The sequence below is a fragment of the Syngnathus floridae genome, chromosome 21 (genome assembly GCF_059516105.1).
Source record: "Syngnathus floridae isolate MCC-2025c chromosome 21, RoL_Sflo_1.0, whole genome shotgun sequence".
NCBI lineage: Eukaryota > Metazoa > Chordata > Actinopteri > Syngnathiformes > Syngnathidae > Syngnathus > Syngnathus floridae.
The window spans coordinates 518,520-538,685 of NC_142433.1; the positions used below are offsets into that span (position 1 = coordinate 518,520).

The 20,166-nt window shown below is 49.1% G+C and overlaps 1 protein-coding gene across 2 annotated transcripts; it reads right to left on the reverse strand.

Annotated features, from left to right (window-relative positions):
- Positions 1-53: 53 nt before the first annotated feature.
- Positions 54-20,137, reverse strand: ash1l (ASH1 like histone lysine methyltransferase). Of its 2 annotated transcripts, XM_088365624.1 has the most exons (27): positions 19,970-20,137; positions 18,828-18,924; positions 16,233-17,047; positions 11,270-15,707; positions 9,352-10,000; positions 9,107-9,280; positions 8,928-9,022; positions 8,723-8,796; positions 8,499-8,544; positions 8,275-8,383; positions 8,000-8,206; positions 7,782-7,928; positions 6,558-6,666; positions 6,337-6,486; positions 6,152-6,219; positions 5,720-5,886; positions 5,478-5,630; positions 5,354-5,408; positions 5,150-5,282; positions 4,675-4,941; positions 4,415-4,501; positions 4,226-4,316; positions 3,967-4,105; positions 3,558-3,730; positions 3,320-3,486; positions 2,747-3,252; positions 54-2,075 (listed from the first exon to the last, which is right to left on the reverse strand). In XM_088365624.1, exons 3-26 carry the CDS (start codon positions 16,857-16,859, stop codon positions 2,782-2,784), a joined length of 8,796 nt encoding a protein of 2,931 aa, XP_088221750.1. In that variant the 5' UTR covers positions 16,860-17,047; positions 18,828-18,924; positions 19,970-20,137; the 3' UTR covers positions 54-2,075; positions 2,747-2,781. The 2 variants fall into 2 exon arrangements, with proteins under 2 accessions (XP_088221750.1, XP_088221749.1); XM_088365623.1 differs by having other exon boundaries at positions 54-3,252.
- Between the last annotated feature and the right edge of the window lie 29 nt (positions 20,138-20,166).

The following is a 20,166-nucleotide window of genomic DNA, read 5'->3' on the forward strand; positions in this document are numbered from 1 at the left end:
CTATGGCAACTCTAAATAAATGGTTGCCAGGGAAGTCAACACAACACAGCGTGTTCGCAATAATGTAGTGCTTTTTATTAAAAAACAAACAGAACAAACAAATATAAAACAAAAAGTAAAAACCAACATCATATTTCCATGACTTAAGAATCATAATTACAAACGAGTGGGAGAGGTTTTTGACAAACTGTACACGTCACAAAATGTCAGCCAATTTGCCATTTACAATGCTTGCATCTTTTTTTGTGATTGTCTAAAAATAACTAAAGAAATCACAGAAAACACACAAATACAAGTACAAGCATCATACGATGACCGCTATCACAAAACGGAAGCGTTTCCTATTTGAGAAATAAGAACAAGAACGTGGTCTGACAGGTTCCTTTCTGTTCATCGCTGCTGGAAAATATCGGAACATTTATATGTTGGCTAGCTTTTTTAGTGTTCAACACTTTGCAGCAAAACAAAAATAAGGAGTACACTCCTCCTTTATAAAAGCAATATTATTAACAAGATTCAGCGGCAAGGGTGTTGTCACTGCCATGGCCCGATGCCTCCTTTTGACATTCTTCTCGCTCATGCGCATAGACATGAATTTCATTTCTAGGCAATCAAACTTAACTTATGCTTCTTATGTTGTCAGGGAAGTTATGGTGGCGAGACATACAAAAGTATTTTCCTCCGAGTTTAAGTGTCTTCACAATAGCGATAAAAAGCAATGAAAATATTAGCATTATCACGGCAATACATTTAGGGCCGACCGAGTCCTGTACAGTACAACAATAAACAAAATGTGTCATTTGTCAAGATATTGCTTTAGGAGAAAGCCTTCAATGTAAAGCGTGTCTATGTACATCACTTGGCACTGTACAGCCAAAGCGTTACAATTGGCCATCCTCAGTGTCAGATCTTGCCAACGGATCCTTTGTCAGTTTACAACATGGGGACACCCAAGCTTGTCCCTTTTGCACACAGAGGGGAGGGGGCAAAATCTCATCACCCATTCTTTTCAAACCATGGCAACAAAAGTTCATTCCCCTCCCGATATACAACTCTCACCGCAGAATTTAAGAAAATATGACCATGATGACCATTTCATGTGAAGCATTGTTTTCTTAAAACTGTTCATTGCCATTAAGCCCTTGGTTTTTTTTCTTCTTCTTTTTTTTTTTTTCCTCATTAAAAAAAAAGGTCATCTCGAGGGAATCGTGTCGACTCCAGATGCGCAAAAACAGGCAGTCGGAGAGCACAGCTGAGTAAGGCGGTACAGTTCGAGCCAGCGTCCCTCCCACCTGATTTAGTTAAGCTGGTGAATCCATTGGTTGAAAAGCTGACCGTTTCACAGGGAGGGGAAGAAAACGGAAAAGTCAATGACACACTGGGACAAAACAAAGCGCTCAAACTGTCATCAAAAACAAATAGGTCTAGTCTGTGTCTCCATGAGGCTGACTACAATAGAACAGGTCAAAGGAAATAGACTTGCTTTTTTTGCCCCCCCACACTGCATGATCAAGTAAGTACTGTTTTAGTGTCTTTTCAATACAGATAGAGCTATCCATGGTACCAAAAGTGCAGTCCGCAGTCCACCCACCCCCACCCCCCGAGCAGCATCTTGCACCTCGCGCACGGGCCGACAAGGAGGAGCAATTCTCCAGCATCCTCATCTGCACCGATGGAGTGAGAGCCATCTTTCAGTCAGTATCAAAGGTGTGGTTTCACTCAATGTGTGGGCTTTTTGTCCTATGTTCATGCTAAAAAAAACGACTCCTTGAAAACATTGACAAAGTCGGTGCTTCCAAACCCCCTCCGCCATCTCAAGAGTGAGTTGAGATGATAAAGTCTTGGAAGAGGTGACCTCGAAGGTCCAAATGATGCATTACGGTCTGGAAGGGTTTGGATAGCCAATGAGACTCTTTTCCTTTCTTATCATCTCCCTTGCTTTAGAAGGTGAAAGGCAGTCGGCTCGGCTCGTTGTTGAAATGTTTACTTTCCGCCAACAAAATGGGCAAATCCGAGTGTCCTTGGCCGTAGGCGCCGCCCTGCACCCTCCTCCAGGAGATAAGTGACATCTACGGCTGTTGGAAGAAGACAAAAAGGGGACGCTTAGCAGCTTTGAAAGGTAAGGTCAAAAATCAAAGCAATATCTTTAGAGAGGGCTCTCGTACAAATGTCGTGTTAGTCCACAAAGTGCTCACTGCTTCACGGGAAGGTGACAGGTAGGACAAGGGGGACGTTTTACAAAAAAAAAAAAAAAAAAAAAGAATAATAATAATCACCACTTTGGAGACAGGTGTTGGGGTATTATCATTTTGGGTAGTGTGGTTAGTCTTTGCAAGATGAGGGCTCCCTGCTATACTGTGTGCATCTTCCTGATCATTAAATGCTAATGAAATATGTTAGCTCCTCAATCTGATTCTGGCTATGCTTTGTCAGCAAATTCTTCTTCAGTGATTCCTGCAGACACATCACATTGAACAAGGTGTTTTGGTCTATTGGAATCCAGTGATGCAGTCCCAGAAAAAAAAAAAAAAAGAAAAACCCAACTGTTGACACAGCAATAAAAGCTACATGTTTTTGTAAGCAAGTGAGAACCACAAAAATATCATCCCATCTGTCTCTGCACAATGTGACTGGTGTCCCTTCGTCCATCTGTTAAAACTGGCCTGTGTGAAAAAGAGTCATCATTTTCCTCAATGTTCCCAGGTGATTCCCCCGCTTATGAATGAATATTCCTGCCTCCACCCACCTCATGGGAAGCATTCAAGTTCTGAAGTCCTCAGCTCAGTCATCTGTCGACCTACCAGCCTCTTGCGCGCCTGCTCCCTCACCATTCTTGTTTGGTGTTCTGTGCAGCAGATCCAGCAGAATCTTGTTGAGCCGCTCCCTTTGAGCCTCTCTCCTGCCCAGCGCTGGCTGGTGAGGCGGCAAGCGGGCCGACAAGGACGGCTGCTCGAGCATTTCCCCTATCCGTTCTGCCGAGCCTTCCTCTTGCTGCTTTTGCTCCACAGCCTCGGGCCCTTCCCCGTCATCATTGCCCCCTTCGACTTGCTTGTCGGCTAAAAGTTCAGGACCGCCCGCAGCCGTGTCCACGTCCTCCTCCGATCTCCTGCTTTCCGCCTCGGGCGGGAAGTCGTCGGCTCGCTCGCACGAGGAGCCGCCGTCGTCCTCGCAGCCTTCGGATCCTTTGGCACGCTCGCTTTTCCACGCCGAGCGGCCCCCGTTCCTCTTGAAGTTGTCGGGTACGTAGTGAGGCTACAACACAGCGTTAGTATTAGTCATAGCAGACTTTGGCTGCGGGTATCAGGGCCTGCCGTCTTACCGAGAAGTCTCTCTTGGGTGTCAGCCGCTTGGTGAAATGGTTGAAGGCGTACGTCTTGGTGCAAACTGGGTAGCGGTTACGATGGATCTTGTAGAAGAGGTGAGCCGACTTGTCCAGGCGGTAGTCACAGATGTACACATCTGGCTCTTTCACCCCCTTTGGCCGTCCTTGAGGAAGACAAACGAGTAGATCGCTCAAGACGTGTTGAAAATGAGAGGGGGCCTGGGCATTTCCTCACCTTTGCAGTACGTGTAGAGATCCAGAACGCAGCAGGTTCCCACCACTGCTTCAAGAGGGATGATCTCGTAGAGTGGCATCCGAAATAACTCGTTCTGGTAGAAGCGGCGCGATGGCGAATGGTGTGTCTCGTGAGGACGGAAGTAATGGTGGCCAAAGGCGAAGCGCTCACCCCTTCAAAGTATGACACAAATACATCATGTATAAGGTTGGGGGTCAAAGTCACAGTACGACACAAACGCATCATGCATAGGGTTGGGGGTCAAAGTCACAGTACGACACAAACACATCATGCATAAGGTTGGGGGTCAAAGTCACAGTACGACACAAACGCATCATGCATAGGGTTGGGGGTCAAAGTCACAGTACGACACAAACACATCATGTACAAGATGACTTGACGGACTTACTTTTCATTCTTCCAGAGTTTCTCGATGCGGAAGATATCAAGTTTGTCTCGGTTGATGTGAGACAGGAGACGGTAAGAGGGTCTGATGGGCTGGCCCTCGGACGTGCGTCTGCTATCTCTCATCAGGTACACGCAGTCTCCTGCACACATGGGACGGGCGCCTTACTTTTCAAGCAGCGTAGAAAACTTCGAATGAATGCCAAATACGGTGCATGCTTCAAACCACGATTATACTCCTAGAAGGTTGCCGGTGACAGTACCTTGGTGCAGAAGCAGCTCATCTCTTAGGAGGCAGATGTAGTAGACAGAGCCAGCCTGGGCATAGCTGGGTTGAGGTATCATGGGAACTTCCTTTGACATAACAAAAACAAAAACAATTTCAAAAGTCCCAAGAAAACCTGGCACACACTCAGAACGCTGTCGTGAAAGGCTCTCCCATGCAGACATACCGTGTCTACTGGCCTCGGGTCACACTCCTCACACAGATAGTGCTCCACTTCTGTCTCCAAGCGCATGCAGTCAAAGTGTTGCCAAACCTTCAACAAAAACAAGTGAGGAACATCGGGTCACAAAAGAAAAAAAAAAAAGAGAGAGAGAGAGAGCCGTTTTCCTTTGTGCGTATTATATTTCAGTTACTGTTGTTATTTAAAACAATAATAAAGTAGATTGAAGCTGTTTTCTTTGGTCCAATTGCTTGCTCCTTACTTACCATGCACTTTTCACATTGGATCATCAAGCCTTCATCCTTGTACATGCCACAGATGCAGCGGATAATGTCATCATCCTTGTCATGGGATCCGGCCACGCCGTGGAGGTGGCCCCGGTCACGCTCCAGCGAGTCGGAGCTGTCAGCCTCGCTGGCCGTCTCGCCCATAATCTCATCGATTTGCACGGCGGCCTCGTTACGGGCACTGTAGTAGGCTTTGCGCAGCCGGCATACGTCCCTGCCGATGGATGACTTCCTCCCGTAATATTTCTAATTGGAAAAACGTGGCAATTGGTTAGAAATCATGTCGAGAGTGCGATAGGCCACACACTTCCAAAATTCTGCACTCGTTGCGGAAAGGTCAGAAAGCAACATTTCTCCATCACTTTATAACACAAGGCCACTGCCACATATTCTGCTCACGTTATTCATAGCAAAGGGTACATTCATTGGGGCACGAAATGGGACAGCTGCCTACCTCAGCATTGCGGAACACTTTGAGCATGTCAGTGTCGAATGCTTCGACGGTCTTGTAATGGCCCGTGAGGATTTGCTTCTCAATGGTGCTCAAATCCAGAGGGTCTGACACCTTCTCATAGTAATGGCTGTTCCTAATAACACAAGAATGCACAAAAAGAAAGTCACAAAAATGGACAACACGCCAACGGCTTCACATTCGTACCTTTTCCGTGACGGGAGGTTCAAGAGCGGAGCAGCGATTGTCTGGCTGGATGAATCTGAGGTGGAAGCAGAATTTCAAGCCATGTCAAGAAAGAGTCCTACCAAAAAAAGAAAAAGAAACTAACCCTTATAGCTGGTAATCATGTCACAAATCTCCTTGAAGATATGTGCAAGGCGAGCAGTGCGTGTGACTTCTGTGTTTTCTTCAGCCGCAGCAAGCCTCCGCGTACGTACTGAGCGGGATGTCTGCAGGGCTGAAAACTGGGTGAGGAAAACATCTGGGGGCGGAAGATATGCATGTTTGACATTGTACTTACTAGACTGGCTTGTCATAATGAAGAACTTTTTTGAAATGAATCAGCCTCACCTGACTTGATGTTGCCATCATCCCGGATGACTCCTCCCCAGCGGGTATACAGCGAGAGGTTGGCGGGGTCTCGATCTCTTTCACCTTCTCGTTTCAGCAACTCCTGTTTCTCTCTCATTTTTTCCCAGTTCCTCAGGAGGAACACTCGATGCTTGAGGACAAAGTTCCTAATGATTGAGAACATGTAGTCAGTGAGTGAGTGAGTGAGTGAGTGAGTGAGTGAGTGAGTGAGTGAGTGAGTGAGTGAGTGAGTGAGTGAGTGAGTGAGTGAGTGAGTGAGTGAGTGAGTGAGTGAGTGAGTGAGTGAGTGAGTGAGTGAGTGAGTGAGTGAGTGAGTGAGTGAGTGAGTGAGTGAGTCAGACTCATTGATTTTACAATTGACAGAGTTCAAGGAAGGGCATAACATTCTTAGGGCCAGAGTCACAAATGTACCTTTCTCTGTTTGACATGGGTTTCATGAGGTGAGGGTAAAACTTGTTGCTGTCACTTGAGTCTTCCTCCTAAATCCAAAGAAAAGTCATTATGAAACAAATCAGGTCAGGGACAGTTGCACACAAACAACATCATGAAGAAATCAGGCAATGTGTCAAAGAGGGGCATCGCATCGCATCGCTCACTCGTTTCTTAAGTTGGTGTTTGGATTTCCGTTTCTCCTTGAGTCGACCCAGTCGCCGAGTACCGGCCACCTTGGGAGGCAATCCGTTGATGCGCTGGCTTTTCCCGCCAATGATACCTCGGCAACTCTCGGAGCCGCACTTACATACTTGCTGTGGGGGTGGGGACAATCGCAATATCAAATAAGCAGCACAGAAGTCTCTCATGGTGAGTTGTCACTCACCTGCTCTTCCGTGTTGAAGGAATGGAAGTTGTAATCATAGGTGAGCTCCGTACCGCTGCTGATGTCCTTGAGCGCAAAGAGACCAATTCTGTACACCCCATTGACTGACCTGCAAGTCATCAGGACTGAGTGAGCGAGCGAGCACACCTTCCCTTCCTCTTTCATAGCAACTTCATTACTGAGCATGCCGTAAAGCACAAGGTCATTTTAGAAAGAAGCTACAGCAAATACTCCACGGCAATTTCAAATTAAAGCAAGCCATCTGTAACCAGTTGTTTGCCCATGTGAAAAAAAGGGGGGAAGAAAAAAAAAGAGAAGAGATTTGTTTCCATACGGTGGGTGCAAATAGGCATTTGTCCATCTAAGGGCATCTTTGTGAGCGTCTGCATTGAAGGAAAATGAAGTGAAACGTCTGGACACCGCGGTTGTGACCGTGACCCAGCTGCAAGTAAGCTCCCTCCCCTCTCTGAGAAGATTGATGGCTCCCGAGAGCTTCAAAATCCTCCAGTGCCATTGTGGTTTTTATTTTAGTCCAGCTACTCTTTATTACATTCGCATGCTCACCCACATGCAAGCACCGGTTCCCTAGATTATAGTGTGGCCCGAGTGGGAGAGGAGAGTACAACTTGACACAGTCAACTCTCCAAGGTTGTAAATTGTCCAAAACAAAACATTCTGGCTTCAGCTTGAAAGGTCAGACACAGAGAGACAGCGACAAGATGACTGCTGTTAGCTAGTTTATAAAAATATGATGATTATCATTGTGCTACAACGAGATGTTTTTTCCATATCGTCCATCTTCTTTTTTGTATGCATCTACCGTCTTCTTTACTGCCCACAGTTGGTCCCTGCAATTCGGTGCTTTCAAGATAGACTACTGTTAAAGAGTGTCACTTCAGCACTCATTCACTACTTTATACTTAAGCCAGCTTTAACGGTTAGCAAGGCTTCTTTGTGCTCCCCACTCTCCCTCCCTCGCTCGCTCGCTCGCTCTCTCGGTGTTTCGTTACTCCTTAACCTCCTTTAGCGATAATGATACTTGCGGCAAGTGAAGACCGACTGCACAGTGGAAGAAAGGGCTGAAGCTTTGCTAGCGAGTTACCCTTAGCAGATGCCCACTGGAATAATGAGGTGCCACCCCGACTAAAAACCATGAAGTCAAATTGGCGAGTGATACCCTCGCCATCATGGTCCGCTCCGTGTAAAGCGCTTTGTGACACTTACCACTTCTGCATCTCGCAGTTGGGCTCACAGCTGTGGTTGATGAAGCGTGCCTCATTGCCCATTCTATAGCTGTCAATCACCATGCCACTATCCAGGTTCAGACAGTAGTGGCCACTGTGAGCAAAGTACTGCTGCATCATACGACTCCTGAAACATTTTGCTGTTAGACACGCGGGACTTCATTGATACATACGCGCGGGCAAAAAGCAACAGTTCACCTGAACTCGTGTTCGCTGACCACCTCTCCCAGGTACTCGATAATGAACTGGCCAGAGCGGAGGCTTTCCTTGGTGCGGATGCCCCAGCCCTTGCCCTCGGCCCGGAACCTCTCCAGACACTGAACCCAATCGTGCCTCTGGATATGCTGGTTGTCGCAGAACTCGTGACACGGACAAGTGCTGGGGGAGCACTCGGCAAAGCTCATTCTGGAGAAATGTGCAAATACACGTCATGGCGAAGCACAGCGTCGATATCACGCAAAATGTCATTGTACCTGTTGAGGCAGTCATCCAGGCAACCTTTTTCAGAACGAGTCTCGGGAATTTTACAGTTGCATGTCGTCGTTTCATAGCCGGAGAAAGGCTTTACGTCAACGTACACGTCTGTCAAGATCAAACCATTTGACAGTTAAAGACACCGTGTCATTTGTCAGGCTAGATCGGGAAATGTTCAAATGACTCTCTGCTTAGAACAGAAAAACAATCTCAAGACACCTACTCGATCTGATCTTTTTGTAAAGAGGGACATCGGGTCTTTTGTACAGCTGAAACAAACAAACAAACAAACAAAGTTCATCAGTGTAGAGCTGAAACAAACCAAAAAACGTCCATGATTAAAAGCCGCGAGCAAGAGCGCCACTTTTTCGACTGGTGAAGCGCTACCAAAAAACAAACCAAAAAAAAGAATGAAATGAAATATACTGCAGCATCATGATTGATCACCTGATCATGTTTCCACAGCCATAGGATGTCATAAGGCAATTGGAAATCAACGCGCTTCTGTCTCAGGTACTTTCCTGAAGTGTCACACAAAGCAAAAGAAAACCTTGATGAAAAGATGTGTGCGCCAAAACGGGCGGGCTCTGGATCTTGTGCGCTGTAACCTTCCCTAGATACACTCATCGTGAGCGAAGAAAATGTGACTCACCAACATGGATGGGTGCTGGAAACAATCCGTAATCATGTTCCCCGGGTATGTACTCCAGCTTCTCTTTCTTTAGCTGCAGAAGCTGACTGCGGGGACTACAAGCAAGAGCAGAAAAAGAAAACAATGTCTGGAACGATAAATGTGACGCTCTTTCACAAGAAACAAACAAAAGATCTTACTCTTCCGTCTTGAAGACATCAGAGTAAAGCCCAGCCTTCTGGAACTTTTTCTTTGGAGGTCTGGCTGGTCTCTTTTCCCGTGGGGCGGTTATGGGGATGGCTGATGTTTGTTCCCTGGAGACGCTTTCTTGGTGTTGTGCGGAGATGTGGCCATCTGGCTTATTCCCCACTGAGCTAGATTCATAATTTGTTTCAAAACATGTTCCGAAATGCAACTTCCATCCATTTCTGAGAAGCGTACTTACCCGGCGGGGAAGTGATTGATCTGATCCTGGGCGAGCCAGCACCTTCCAGATCCCGGTCTGGACCTCGCCATCAGGTTGCCCGCATTTTCTTCCCTGTCTGGCAATGGCTCCACGGTGTCTTCCACCTCTCCTCCCTCTTCTTCCTCAACGTCATCTCTCTCCCAGTGTTTCCTTTTTTGTCCTCTGCTACTCCGCTGCTCTTTGACAACGGCTTCGATGGTGTCTTTGACGGCATCCCCGTCCCAGATTCTCCCTCCGCCCGGCCGCTCTCCGACTCTGTGCCGCGTCGGATTTAATTCGACGGCGGGAGGCGGCGGCGGCGAAGGTAACGGGTGCTTCCGGGGACGCCCGGGTCCCCTCTTTTTCACCATGTTGTTTCCCGTACGGGCTTGCCTCTGCAGCTTCTTAGCGCGCAGGATTTTGTTGACGTGGTGGAGACTGTGCTTGGACTGCTGCGATCGATGGGAGCGATGGGGCAGGGAGGCGTCCGGGCAACAGTCCCGGGAGGGGGAAAGGCAGGAAGAGGATGCCGAGCCATGCGAGTAAAACATAGGAGACTGGTGATGGAGCGGTTGCCGGTGGTGCAGGGCTCCTTCGGGGCCTTCCGATGTGGAGAGGACACCGCCTCTTGTCTGGAGACTCGCAGGCCCTTTTCAAGACAAACGTAAACAGAAAGATGATTCTTACGGCATACTTTGGGCAATCTTTCCAAAAGTCCCGACTATTGGTGTGGTTGTTATTTTTACAAACGATCAAGCAATCTAAAGTGTTGAAAATGCTTTGCTTTTTTCCACCATGCAATGCGAATGGTTGAATACATTTTTGAAATCTGCTCGTCATCATGGCGAGAAATGCATTCTTCATTTTTGTTCCATCTTTCCCAACTAAATTGAAATGACAGTCCTCATTTGCCTCGTTAGTTCCCACGCTGACACCTCGTCTCCCCTCCCCATCGAGTCCATTCATTCCCTGACCACCGAATGACCCCAAATCCTGAGTTGTAATCCAGGATTACCCTGTCTTGGTTGGAAATGAGAAAAGCACCATTCTACTGAGGCCCTGTTTTCTTCACAACAATAACAAGAGCAAAACTTTGCTGATGGCCGTGCAAAACAACCGGGCAAGGTCAAAAGCAATGTGAGACCAAAATAGCTTGCAAAGAAAATACTCCACCCCTTCAATAAGATGGTTCTTGGCAGAAGTGCTACATCAACAGTGGTCATCCACATTTTCAGTGCAGTCATTTTGACTTTTTTGCCAAGCCCATAAGCACAACTAAGCGCTACCAAATGTCAGGGAGTGCGTGCAAAGATTATGTTCAAGTCTTCTCTTTTGATGGGGCCAGAAATGCTGCTCAGGCACAACGAGCAATGCTGCTGAAATGGACCACGGTGAGAAAAGATTCTCCGCCACACACCAAGCAAGTGAGCGCTGCGAGCCCACATCAAGTTTGGAGAATATAACAAAAAAATATAGCGTACATAAACTGCAGCAATGGGCCACTCGTAACAATTAGCGACCGACAGACAGACAGACAGACAGACAGACAGACAGACAGACAGAAGCCCGCCTACAGCTTTTGGAAGGCTGACCAAACCTCAATTGGGCAATGTAAATTCACTGACCTTGTGTTGCATTTGACAAGGTCTGAAGCATAATCATTCCATCAGGGTTATTTCAATTGATTCCAATGGAAGTTATAGCACCAGTGCGATAACCTATAAAGCTCACCGGCTGCAATATGCTGGCGCGAAAGCTATTTTGGGATCATTCACATTGAACAATGTCAAGGAGAATTTGGGTCATGCGTTTCTCTGACGCCTTTGCGTCGATAGCCCTTTTTTGTCATCCAAACGCGTTGATGGGATCTCGGAAAAGAGCTGCCATCTTTACAGTACAGGAGGCCAATTTGACTTACCTAATTCTCTTCTCTCCGCTGACACCGAGCGGTCTTTTCGTGATGTACGGTCCATACGGGAGAAGCTGTTATTGTTTTCTGGCGCCATGTCATTCTTTCTGTTCCTGCACCCCCTCAAGTTGGTACGAGTGAGAGCAGAAGCAAAGAGATTGGTAAGATTAGGAGAATCGTGGCCTCTTGTCTCCACATCTTCCGCGGGCGTGAGAGCTCCGTCGTCGTCACTGTCAGAGCAAGCGGGTAGTTCTTCCGGCCTCCCGTCCGAGAAGCGCCCCTGACCGGGAAGCACGTGACGACGTGACAGCTTGGAGTAGTCGGTGTCGGAGGAGCCCATCCTGAACCAGGACTCTGTTGGGTGCTGGCTTTTGGAGCTGCTGCTGCCCAGAGCTAGCCTGGAGGGTCCCAAACAGGATAGTGAGCTTTCTTTGCGCTTGTATCTATCTGCAGGAGATGACGATGAAGACGGCGAATTCGCTAAAGAGACGCCTGCTTGCTTGCTCGCGGCGGCGCTCCGGCCAAAGCGGCATCGTTGCAAAGACTCGGCCATTCCCAAGCTCCCGACTCGCTCCCCTTTAGCCGATGCTCCGCTGTCAGACAAGCCTGCCCCGCCGGCACGATTGACAGATGCGCCCACCGTTTCGTCGTCTTCTTCTTCTTCTTCTTCTTCTTCTCCTTCACCGTCATCAGCGCATCGCTCTCGGTGTTTGTGTCGATGTTTGTGTTTGTGGTGCCAGTTGAAAGACAGCTCAGAGGACATGGGCGGGTAAAGAACAGGAGCGCGTCCTCCTAGGTACTCCTGCCGAAGCAGCTTGTGCTTCTTCTTGTGGAATTTCGAAGGGTTTAAGAGAAGATGAGAGGGGTGGTGATGATGCATGTAAGATGTAGGGGGAGGCGGGGGGAAGGTCGGCGAGTGATGCGAGTGGTGGCTGGAAGCCGTGTGGGGTGACTGGTGGTGGGGGTGAGGATAGAGAGCGCTGGCCGGAGGATAGCCCCTATAGTAGCCCAACCCCAGGGGTCCGGAGGAATAGGGAACACTGTAAGAGGGATGGTAGAAGCCTCCACTGGAGAGTGGGAATCCGAGCCCTGGTACAAAAGGAACTTCCGACATGGACTCTCTGAGTTTCGGCGGGCGCCCACGTTTCTTTTTCAAGTCTGGCTTCCGAACGTAGTGCAATGGATCGCAAGAGTATGCGGGATGGGAATAGAAGCTGCCAAAATTGACCCTGAAGATTGTGGGGAGGAGATCTCGGTGAATGTAATGATGAGGTGGAGGGCCGCCGGTCCCGCCGATGCCAGCGGCACGGTTGCCCACTCCCGGGATCCGATTTGCTCCCGGGGCTATGCCGCCGCCGCCGCCGAGACGGTGCCCGGTGGTCCGATGCGTTATGCGGATTTCGCTCATCCTTATGACAATCTCATCCAGTTCGGCCAGAAAGTTGGGGTCGATCCGCCGGGAGCGCAGTTGCAGGTATTTCTTCTTGCGTTTTCTTTTCTGTCTCTTGAGCTTTTCATAGCCCGGGCACCCGTGGCTACGGCGTTTACATTTATGCTTATGTTTTTCCTTGTGACCCAATATGGAGGTAGAAGGAGCTGCAGGGTGAGCTCTCCGCGGATCGGGCGATAACCTTGTCATATGTGGCGAGGGAGAAGGTGAGCTACGGTCCACGAGTACAGCGGAGTGGCGTCGCCTGCCCCTTGCGCCAAGTCCCAAACCCGGACCCACGGATGAACCGAGAACGCCGCCGGGCATTAATAATCCGCTACTGAGCCCGGCCGCTATGCCCATTGCGCCCAGAGCGCCCGCTCCTCCAGCTTTCTCCCCACGGTCAGAGGTGCTGTTGTTGTCTGTTCCTATACCGCTGTCGCTAGGTAGCGTCTCCTCACTGTGGGACTCACTCACTGGGGATGGAGTGGCTTCTTTCAGCTCACTAAGGGGGGCCGGTGAGGTGGGATGGAGCGGCCGTGGAGGAGAAAGCTTGTGGTAGTGGTAGTGCTGCTGCCTATAGTGGGAGTGGGGGTGGGGGTGGGGGTGGTGGTGGTGGTGGTGGTAGCCGCGGAACGAGGACCTTTTCTGTGACGTGGCCATATTTAAAGAGGAGCCGAGGACAGGGCTGCGAATATTTGGAGCTGAAAAAGTTGGCGGGGGAAAAGCAAACGTGCCGTGACTACCGCCCGAATAGTGAGAGTGAGCGGCAAAGTGCACCGAGCCTGGCTCAACAAAGCTGCCGTCGCTGATGGGACTATGGCCGCCGCTGGACTGCGAAAGAGAAGGTGAGGGAAATATTTCCGAAGAGGAATGCTGGTGCTGGTGCTGGTGCTGGTGCTGGTGCTGAGACGGATGGTGATGCAGAGGAGAAGTCGTGCTGGGGGACAAGAAGGGCTCTGGCGGAGCTGTGACGCTTTTTGGTTTCCGCCCTCTCCTCTTGCCCATATAGATGGTGCCTTTTTTGCTGACGTTAATTTGTGGTCCCAGTTTGCCCCCGAGGGAAGCAGCCAGGGAGGACAAAGAATGAGTGGCGGCTTGCGCAGAGCCCACCACGGCGCTCGGAGACACTTTGGGGGGGTCTTCTTTTCTCGGTCCTAAAAGGATTTGACTGAGAATGCGCTTCCGCTTGACGCTTTTCATCTTATTGATCTTGCCTATGATTGTTTTCATAATAAGCTGGCCATTTCCTTTGCTGTGATAGCGTTTGTCCCCGACAAGGTCCCCTGCCTCAGGAGCCAAGGTGGGAGGCTGACACTCTTCGGGTAAAGTAGGCGGTAGGCGCTTGGGGCGTCCGCGTTTTCGAGGGGTAGCTTTCGGGGGGTTTAGGTCAACTTCTGGATGGAGCACAGGAGGGTCTTGCTCTTCTTTGGACTTCAAAAAAGTCGAATAAACCTTCGATGGAGCCAATTTATGATGGGAGCGTCCACGGGATGCGGCGTCGAGCCTCGGCATCCGCGATTTTGGCCTGCCCCTTTTTTTGGCCTGGGGCGATGAGGTGAAGAGGCGGGACATTGAAGTTTGCGCCAGAGGATTTGGTTTGAGTTTATTTGGATTTGGAGGTCTCCCCACGGGTCTCTTGATTGGAGTTGACGTTTCCTGACTGGAAGATAAAGCCAAGGTGCTTTTGCCCTGCTCAAAGGGACTGTCGAAGCCCACTCTGGCCTGACTATGGACCTTGTTCATCGCACGGCCCCAGCGGGGCTTCCTTCCTCGACGTTTTTTAAGGGGTTTACTGTCTTGATCTGTCGCGGAATCTACGGACGAATCCAGAGAATCGTCTCGAAAAGGAGTCGGGGGGCTGTCTTCGCCTTCCGGCTCGGGCGAAGAAGCAGCTCTGGGCCTTACGGATTCGGCGGCAGGGCTGCCGCTCCGGCCGATGCGACTCCCATCCCTATTGGGGCTATGCTTGGATGGACTTAAGCTCTTGTCACCCTCACCTTGCAATGACTGACTGCTGCTAGCGCCTTTGTCTTTCCTGTCAGGCTTTGCAAGAGGAGCGCAAGTGTTCAAATCTCTGGGGCTGCCTTGTTGTCTGAGACTTGCGATGCCTTCCTCCGTCGAAACAGGGGTCTCTCCTGCATGGTTTGCTTGTGAGCCGGCAGGGGAGCTTACGTGACTCAAAGTCCTCTGCTCAGCTGCGGTGGTGGTCGGAGAGGACGCCGCAGGAGAAGTGGACAAAGCTGCGGCGTGGGGTGAGAAGTGAATCGGACGAGACTGAAGTTTAGGAACGCTACCGTTGTCATTGTTAACGTCCTTTGACAGAGCAGGCAATCTGTTATTGCCGTACACGAGTGCAGGACTGCTGCTGCGACTGCTACTGCTGTTAATACTGCTGCTACTCGCTTTCCCAGTCCCGTCCGTGTCTTCCTTCCTGGCTGGTGTCAAGGCGGCGGCGGCGGCAGGCGAGCTTTCCATCATGTCTTTGTTCCTGGAGCCGTAGGGCCGACCGGGTGGCCGCGACACCGGTAGGGGGGGAGAAAGGTGAACCATCCTGGAATAGGTATTCCTATTGGCCATCGCCCGATCTCGCTGCTTAGCCGTGGGTGTCATAAAACCTGAGCTGGAGTGGGGTGGAGCGGCGTCAGTCTTAGCGGACACTTTGACAGGCTTGGCGGTCTTAGATGGCGGGCAAGTGGCTATGAGTTGAGCTAATTTTTCAGTGACTGTAGGCGCTCCCCAGCTTTGAGGTGCCTTGTCTTTATCTCTTTGACTTTCGTTGCTGTATGTGTATTGCGGCGGTTTAACGGCTTCACAGCTCGCTTCTTTCGACGCGGGCAACGGTGAAGAGGGTGCCGATGACCGAGGGGTATGCTGCAGAGTTGGGGTTTTCTTCCCGGAAGGATGAAGTTTGCTGTCTGGAAGAGGGCGATGAAGATTGAGGGGCCGTTCAGATGTGGCAGTACCTGCTTTCGTGTCTGACTTTGGGTCAGACGGGCAATCCATCTTTGGTGGACCCTAAAAAAAAGAAGAAAAAAAGACAATCATTGTAAAATTTCTTTTCGAAATGAAGTTCTAACAAGAATAATGCATCAGGTTTATATAGCAGTTTTCGGAGTGATATAAAATCATTTTCGGAATTCATCAAAACTATCAAGAGCAACTGGCAAGAGTAAGGGGACAAAGGCCGGCCGGCCGGGGAAAGGGTGAATAGAGGCACTAACACTTATTAGGGTCAGATTGGGGACAAGAAGGGAGCGCTGTGGAGGGAGGTCATCTTGAAGTGGGGGATGGAGAAACCAGGGGAGGCGGCAACATAAACCAAATAGACGTGCACTTACGAAAAGCAAACTACTGCAATAAATCAATTCAAAGCAGACTTTGAAAACGTATGCTAACTCTAGCATGTCATTATTGCGACTTTTGAAAATTTGGGGAAACATTTGCCATTGGTAAGCAGGAAAATGTCCAGCAGGCAGACGGCATGAAATGTTGCCGTTGCCTCCTCACTAGGCCTACCCACAATTCCTTGCTCCCACTTACTCGTTTTCCCGGTGCACTGCCGTTCACTTGACAAGGTGGCATGGCAGTTGTGCTGGCTGGTGGAGGTGGTGGAGGTGGTGGTGGTGGTGGTGGTGGCGTAGGGACTTTGGAAGATGAGGATAATGACTGGATTGCTCTGTTGACATTTGGACTCTGTTCCTTGTCTTTTTCCCTGACACGAGAAGGACTCTGGCTCCGGTTACCTGGCCCATCATTTGTATTCCCGGCACGATTCCCTCGCGCGGCACCTCCTCCCCGTCCCGTATTCCTCATTGTTGCCCTAATGGCTGGTCTGCATACGTAATTCTCCAAAATCTTGGGAGGTTTTTTCATGCGTTTTGCTTGAAGGCCAATCTTCAGTTTGACATTGCCTTCCGACAGGCTACTCTCCTTGATGGAGAACTGTGACTGGTCAGGGCCACTTTGAGCGCCTGCTCCTGCGCCATCAGCTGTAGCAGAAGTCTCTTTCTCTTTATCCCGCTTCTTCTCCTCCTCATCGTCTTTATTTCCAATGCCTCCTTCTTTCTCTCGCTCTCCAGAAGGAACAGCTGAGAGAGGGGGAGGAGGAGGAGGAGGAGGAGGAGGCGGCGGCGGCGTGGCAGTTCTCCCGTGAATCTTCGGATCCATCTTGACTTCAGGGCAGCGTGAGTTCAAAAGGTGTATCCTGTGAAGAATATAGGCTTGGGAGTGGGGTAGGGAAGGAGGAGGAGGGGAAGGGGGAGGGGGATAACAATGAGGTAGGAGCTCTCCTTTTTATTTTCCACAGGGTTTTCTATCCTTTGCCGTCACTTCAGTCCTCTCACTCCGTCCTTCAACTGCAATAGGGAGTTGGAGAGAAAGGGGGGAAAGACAAATTAACTCTATGAAGATGACTTACTTCACAGTGGGATTAACATTTTGATCAGTTTGTCCTTCATCCTGTACATTTCACAAAAATACATCAGTAATACAAAAACCATTGCCGACGCACACTCAAATGGAATTGCAGCACCATTTCAATTGGACTTCCATAGCTGCCTCCAGCTTGACGTACCGTTATTGTTGATTAAAGTACATTGCAGTGGCACTCGTACAGCTTTTATTCTTTCCTCATAAAAATAATGTGCGGATTTTACAGGAGTGGGAAATAAAGCAGCTTGAAGCAAGCATCTTTTAGGGAATTGTTATCTGCCAAACTCCAGCACACATTGCATCGTTTCATTTCTGACGGCAAAGCCTCCAAAGTTGCCTCCGGCTCATTAAAGCTTCGAAATGATGGAATGCAGATCCACGCAAAGCAGGTGCTTTGGATGGGTGAAGTCATTTGGAGACAAGTGTGACCTCAGCACTTTGGGCCCTCTGGGGCTGCACAGAGGATGTCTATGTTTTCCTCGGCCTTTACCAGCAGTAAATGAAAGTGAGTGATAGAGCGTCGACATGACGGCGGTTTCTCTGCCCCCCCCCCCCCCCCACACACACACTTAGAGGAAAACACTAAAGTAGATGCACCAGCGAGCCTGCAGAAAGTCATTCAATTCATTACAAGGCATTGCAAGAAACAAAAGTCATTTTCAACATTCTGCTCTTGATCCACATTATGAATAGTAGTGGATCTTTTCTAAGCGCACAATAAATGGCGGAGCCATTTTTGGAGTGTGGCCTGCAGCCAGCGCTAGTGTTACATTAACAACAGCCAGCAGTTTACTCACTTACAACAGCCTTCTTTGGATAAGATTTTGAAGTTAACACTCATCCATCCGCTTACAAAATAGTTGTAATCCTCCAGTGATTTCGAAGCTTCCATCTGGCGCTGTGTCACAGACTGACAGAGCAAGTCATCGACACCAGGTAGTAAACACGCCGGAAAATCCGCGCGCGTGGCTGGAGTCATTATCTGCCGGTATGGCCCTTTTAGATCAGCTGGCAAGTTGTCCAAAGACTTTGAAAATGCCATAAAAAATAGCAAGTTGGTAAAGTCAAGCTTTACACAGCTGCGGACGTGCGGTGCATGTGTACTACTATCAAGAAGTACAAGGTAGAAAAAGGCATCCCACATTGCCTCCCCTTCCTTTCAAGCCAAATCCTTCCCATCTCCCAACTGTTTCTTTCAACCCTTTGACTGCAGCAATATGCAATGCATCATCAGTCACATAAGGGCTCCAGTTTCTTTGCACCACGGCAATAATAGCAAATAGTCTGCTTCAACGTGAGCAAATGTGGTGAAAAGCTGCTTTGGATGATCTGTGTCGATGTGTTTCCTCTAACCTTTCCCTGAACTCTACCTTTAGCCACAAGCCCATTCTTATCTCTACTTGGCCTCACCTCAATCCAACCTGATCCCTCACCCCGACAGGGTCTTCAGAAGGAGGGAAAGCAACGTGGATGACAGCGGTTGGTTGAGCCAGCACATTTTGGACATCCTCTGGGATGTGAAGCTCATTCCACTGGGCTAACAGTGCATGCATGTGTGCTAAAAAGCGGCTGTGCCACCCAAACAATAACGGGGCTTAGTCTGCATCATCAACTCTGCAATGTTGTCTTTCTTCCATACAGGAAAAAAAAAAAGAAAGAAAATAGCTCCACCATATTGAAACAACACATTTGTAAGGTACTCACCTCTTCTAGTTTTCCACAAATTGTATTCACATTATTTGGCTCCGTCTCCTTCCTCGGTTGTGGCAACTTGGTGGCCAAGCATTCATTACTCCAAGTGCTGGATTGGCAAAATAGGACACAAAAAGTAAGCTGTAGGAAGGAAGGGCTTGGCATAAATATCACAGCAATCACATGCAGGCATGGACCGACCGACCGACCGACCGACCGACCGACCGACCGACCGACCGACCGACCGACCGACCGTGAGCTCCACAGCTTGCTGACAGTGCTCATGTGTCGCGGCGCCTTATGTTTATCGCCGATCGTTTGTGGCGCGTACGCGAGTGCCAAATATTAACCTGGCGAAAGTGCCGATACAAATAGGTCAGCAAAAGATCCCCTTGAAATGCATTACGCTGTTATTAATGATAATAACAGGAGCAGTTATGGAGGATGGCGTCGTCGCTGTAGTGCTAAATATAGCGCTAACCATCGCATTGTGACATAAATGTGGTGATAAACTATTAGCTACAATAAACTAGCCCAAAATAGGCGATCATCTCATGTGTATGATCCTGATAGCGAGCATCTTGTTATCTATCAGCCTTTGGCTGCTACTGTTTAAAGACAACTGGGGCTATTTTCATCCAGCAAATGTTCAATAATGTTCGCGGGCTTGTATTGACTCGCAAATTCCAACAGTCAATTTAGTCGTTTCGAGTCGTAATACACACACGCAGATAGGGCTTCTCGAATTTCGATTTAAATAGGAGATTATGATACGAGAGTGCAGGACAAGTGATGTACATAATCCTACATCTCCGTCACATTCTCTCGTGCACTCCTCTTACTACATCTCAGCTACATCGGCTAACGATGCACTAGCGTGCCCGCTAAACCGCAAAAAAAAAAAAAAAAAAACATTAACCACGTAGCCACGAATAGGAATCGTGGGATTAAAATCTTTTCTAAAACTTAGGGCATACGTGGGTAAAATAGCATTCCTGCGGTATAAGACAACAAATGCACTATCGTGTAGGTTTAAAAAAAAAAAAAAAAAACACTGTCAACAAAATGGCGGCTACGTTGAATCAACATAGATCCCCGAAATGGATCGCCCTCTTAATTCCTTCTTCTTTGGCGGTAATATCCTTCTTCCTTACAGCGAGTAGTGGCGTGTATTTCGTCCGCGATGTCCCAAAAATCCACTTCCGACGCTCTGTTAGCTGAGCCTGGATGTGTCAGCACGGGCCTCCCTCGTTGGTCGGGCCTCCATGTCTGCTCAGCCCGTGTCGCTACAGTGTCAGCCCAGCACGGGCATTCTCAACCGCGGGGAGGGAGGGAGGGAGCGAGCGAGCGA

Excerpts from the sequence above, each read along its gene's own strand:
- ash1l (XM_088365624.1), bottom strand. The coding sequence starts at position 16,859 with ATGGATCCGAAGATTCACGGGAGAACTGCCACGCCGCCGCCGCCTCCT. Across the intron at positions 8,797-8,927 it reads TCCAGCACCCATCCATGTTG|GAAAGTACCTGAGACAGAAG; the intron begins GTGAGTCACATT and ends GTGACACTTCAG. Across the intron at positions 4,942-5,149 it reads AAGTGTTCCGCAATGCTGAG|AAATATTACGGGAGGAAGTC; the intron begins GTAGGCAGCTGT and ends TTTTCCAATTAG.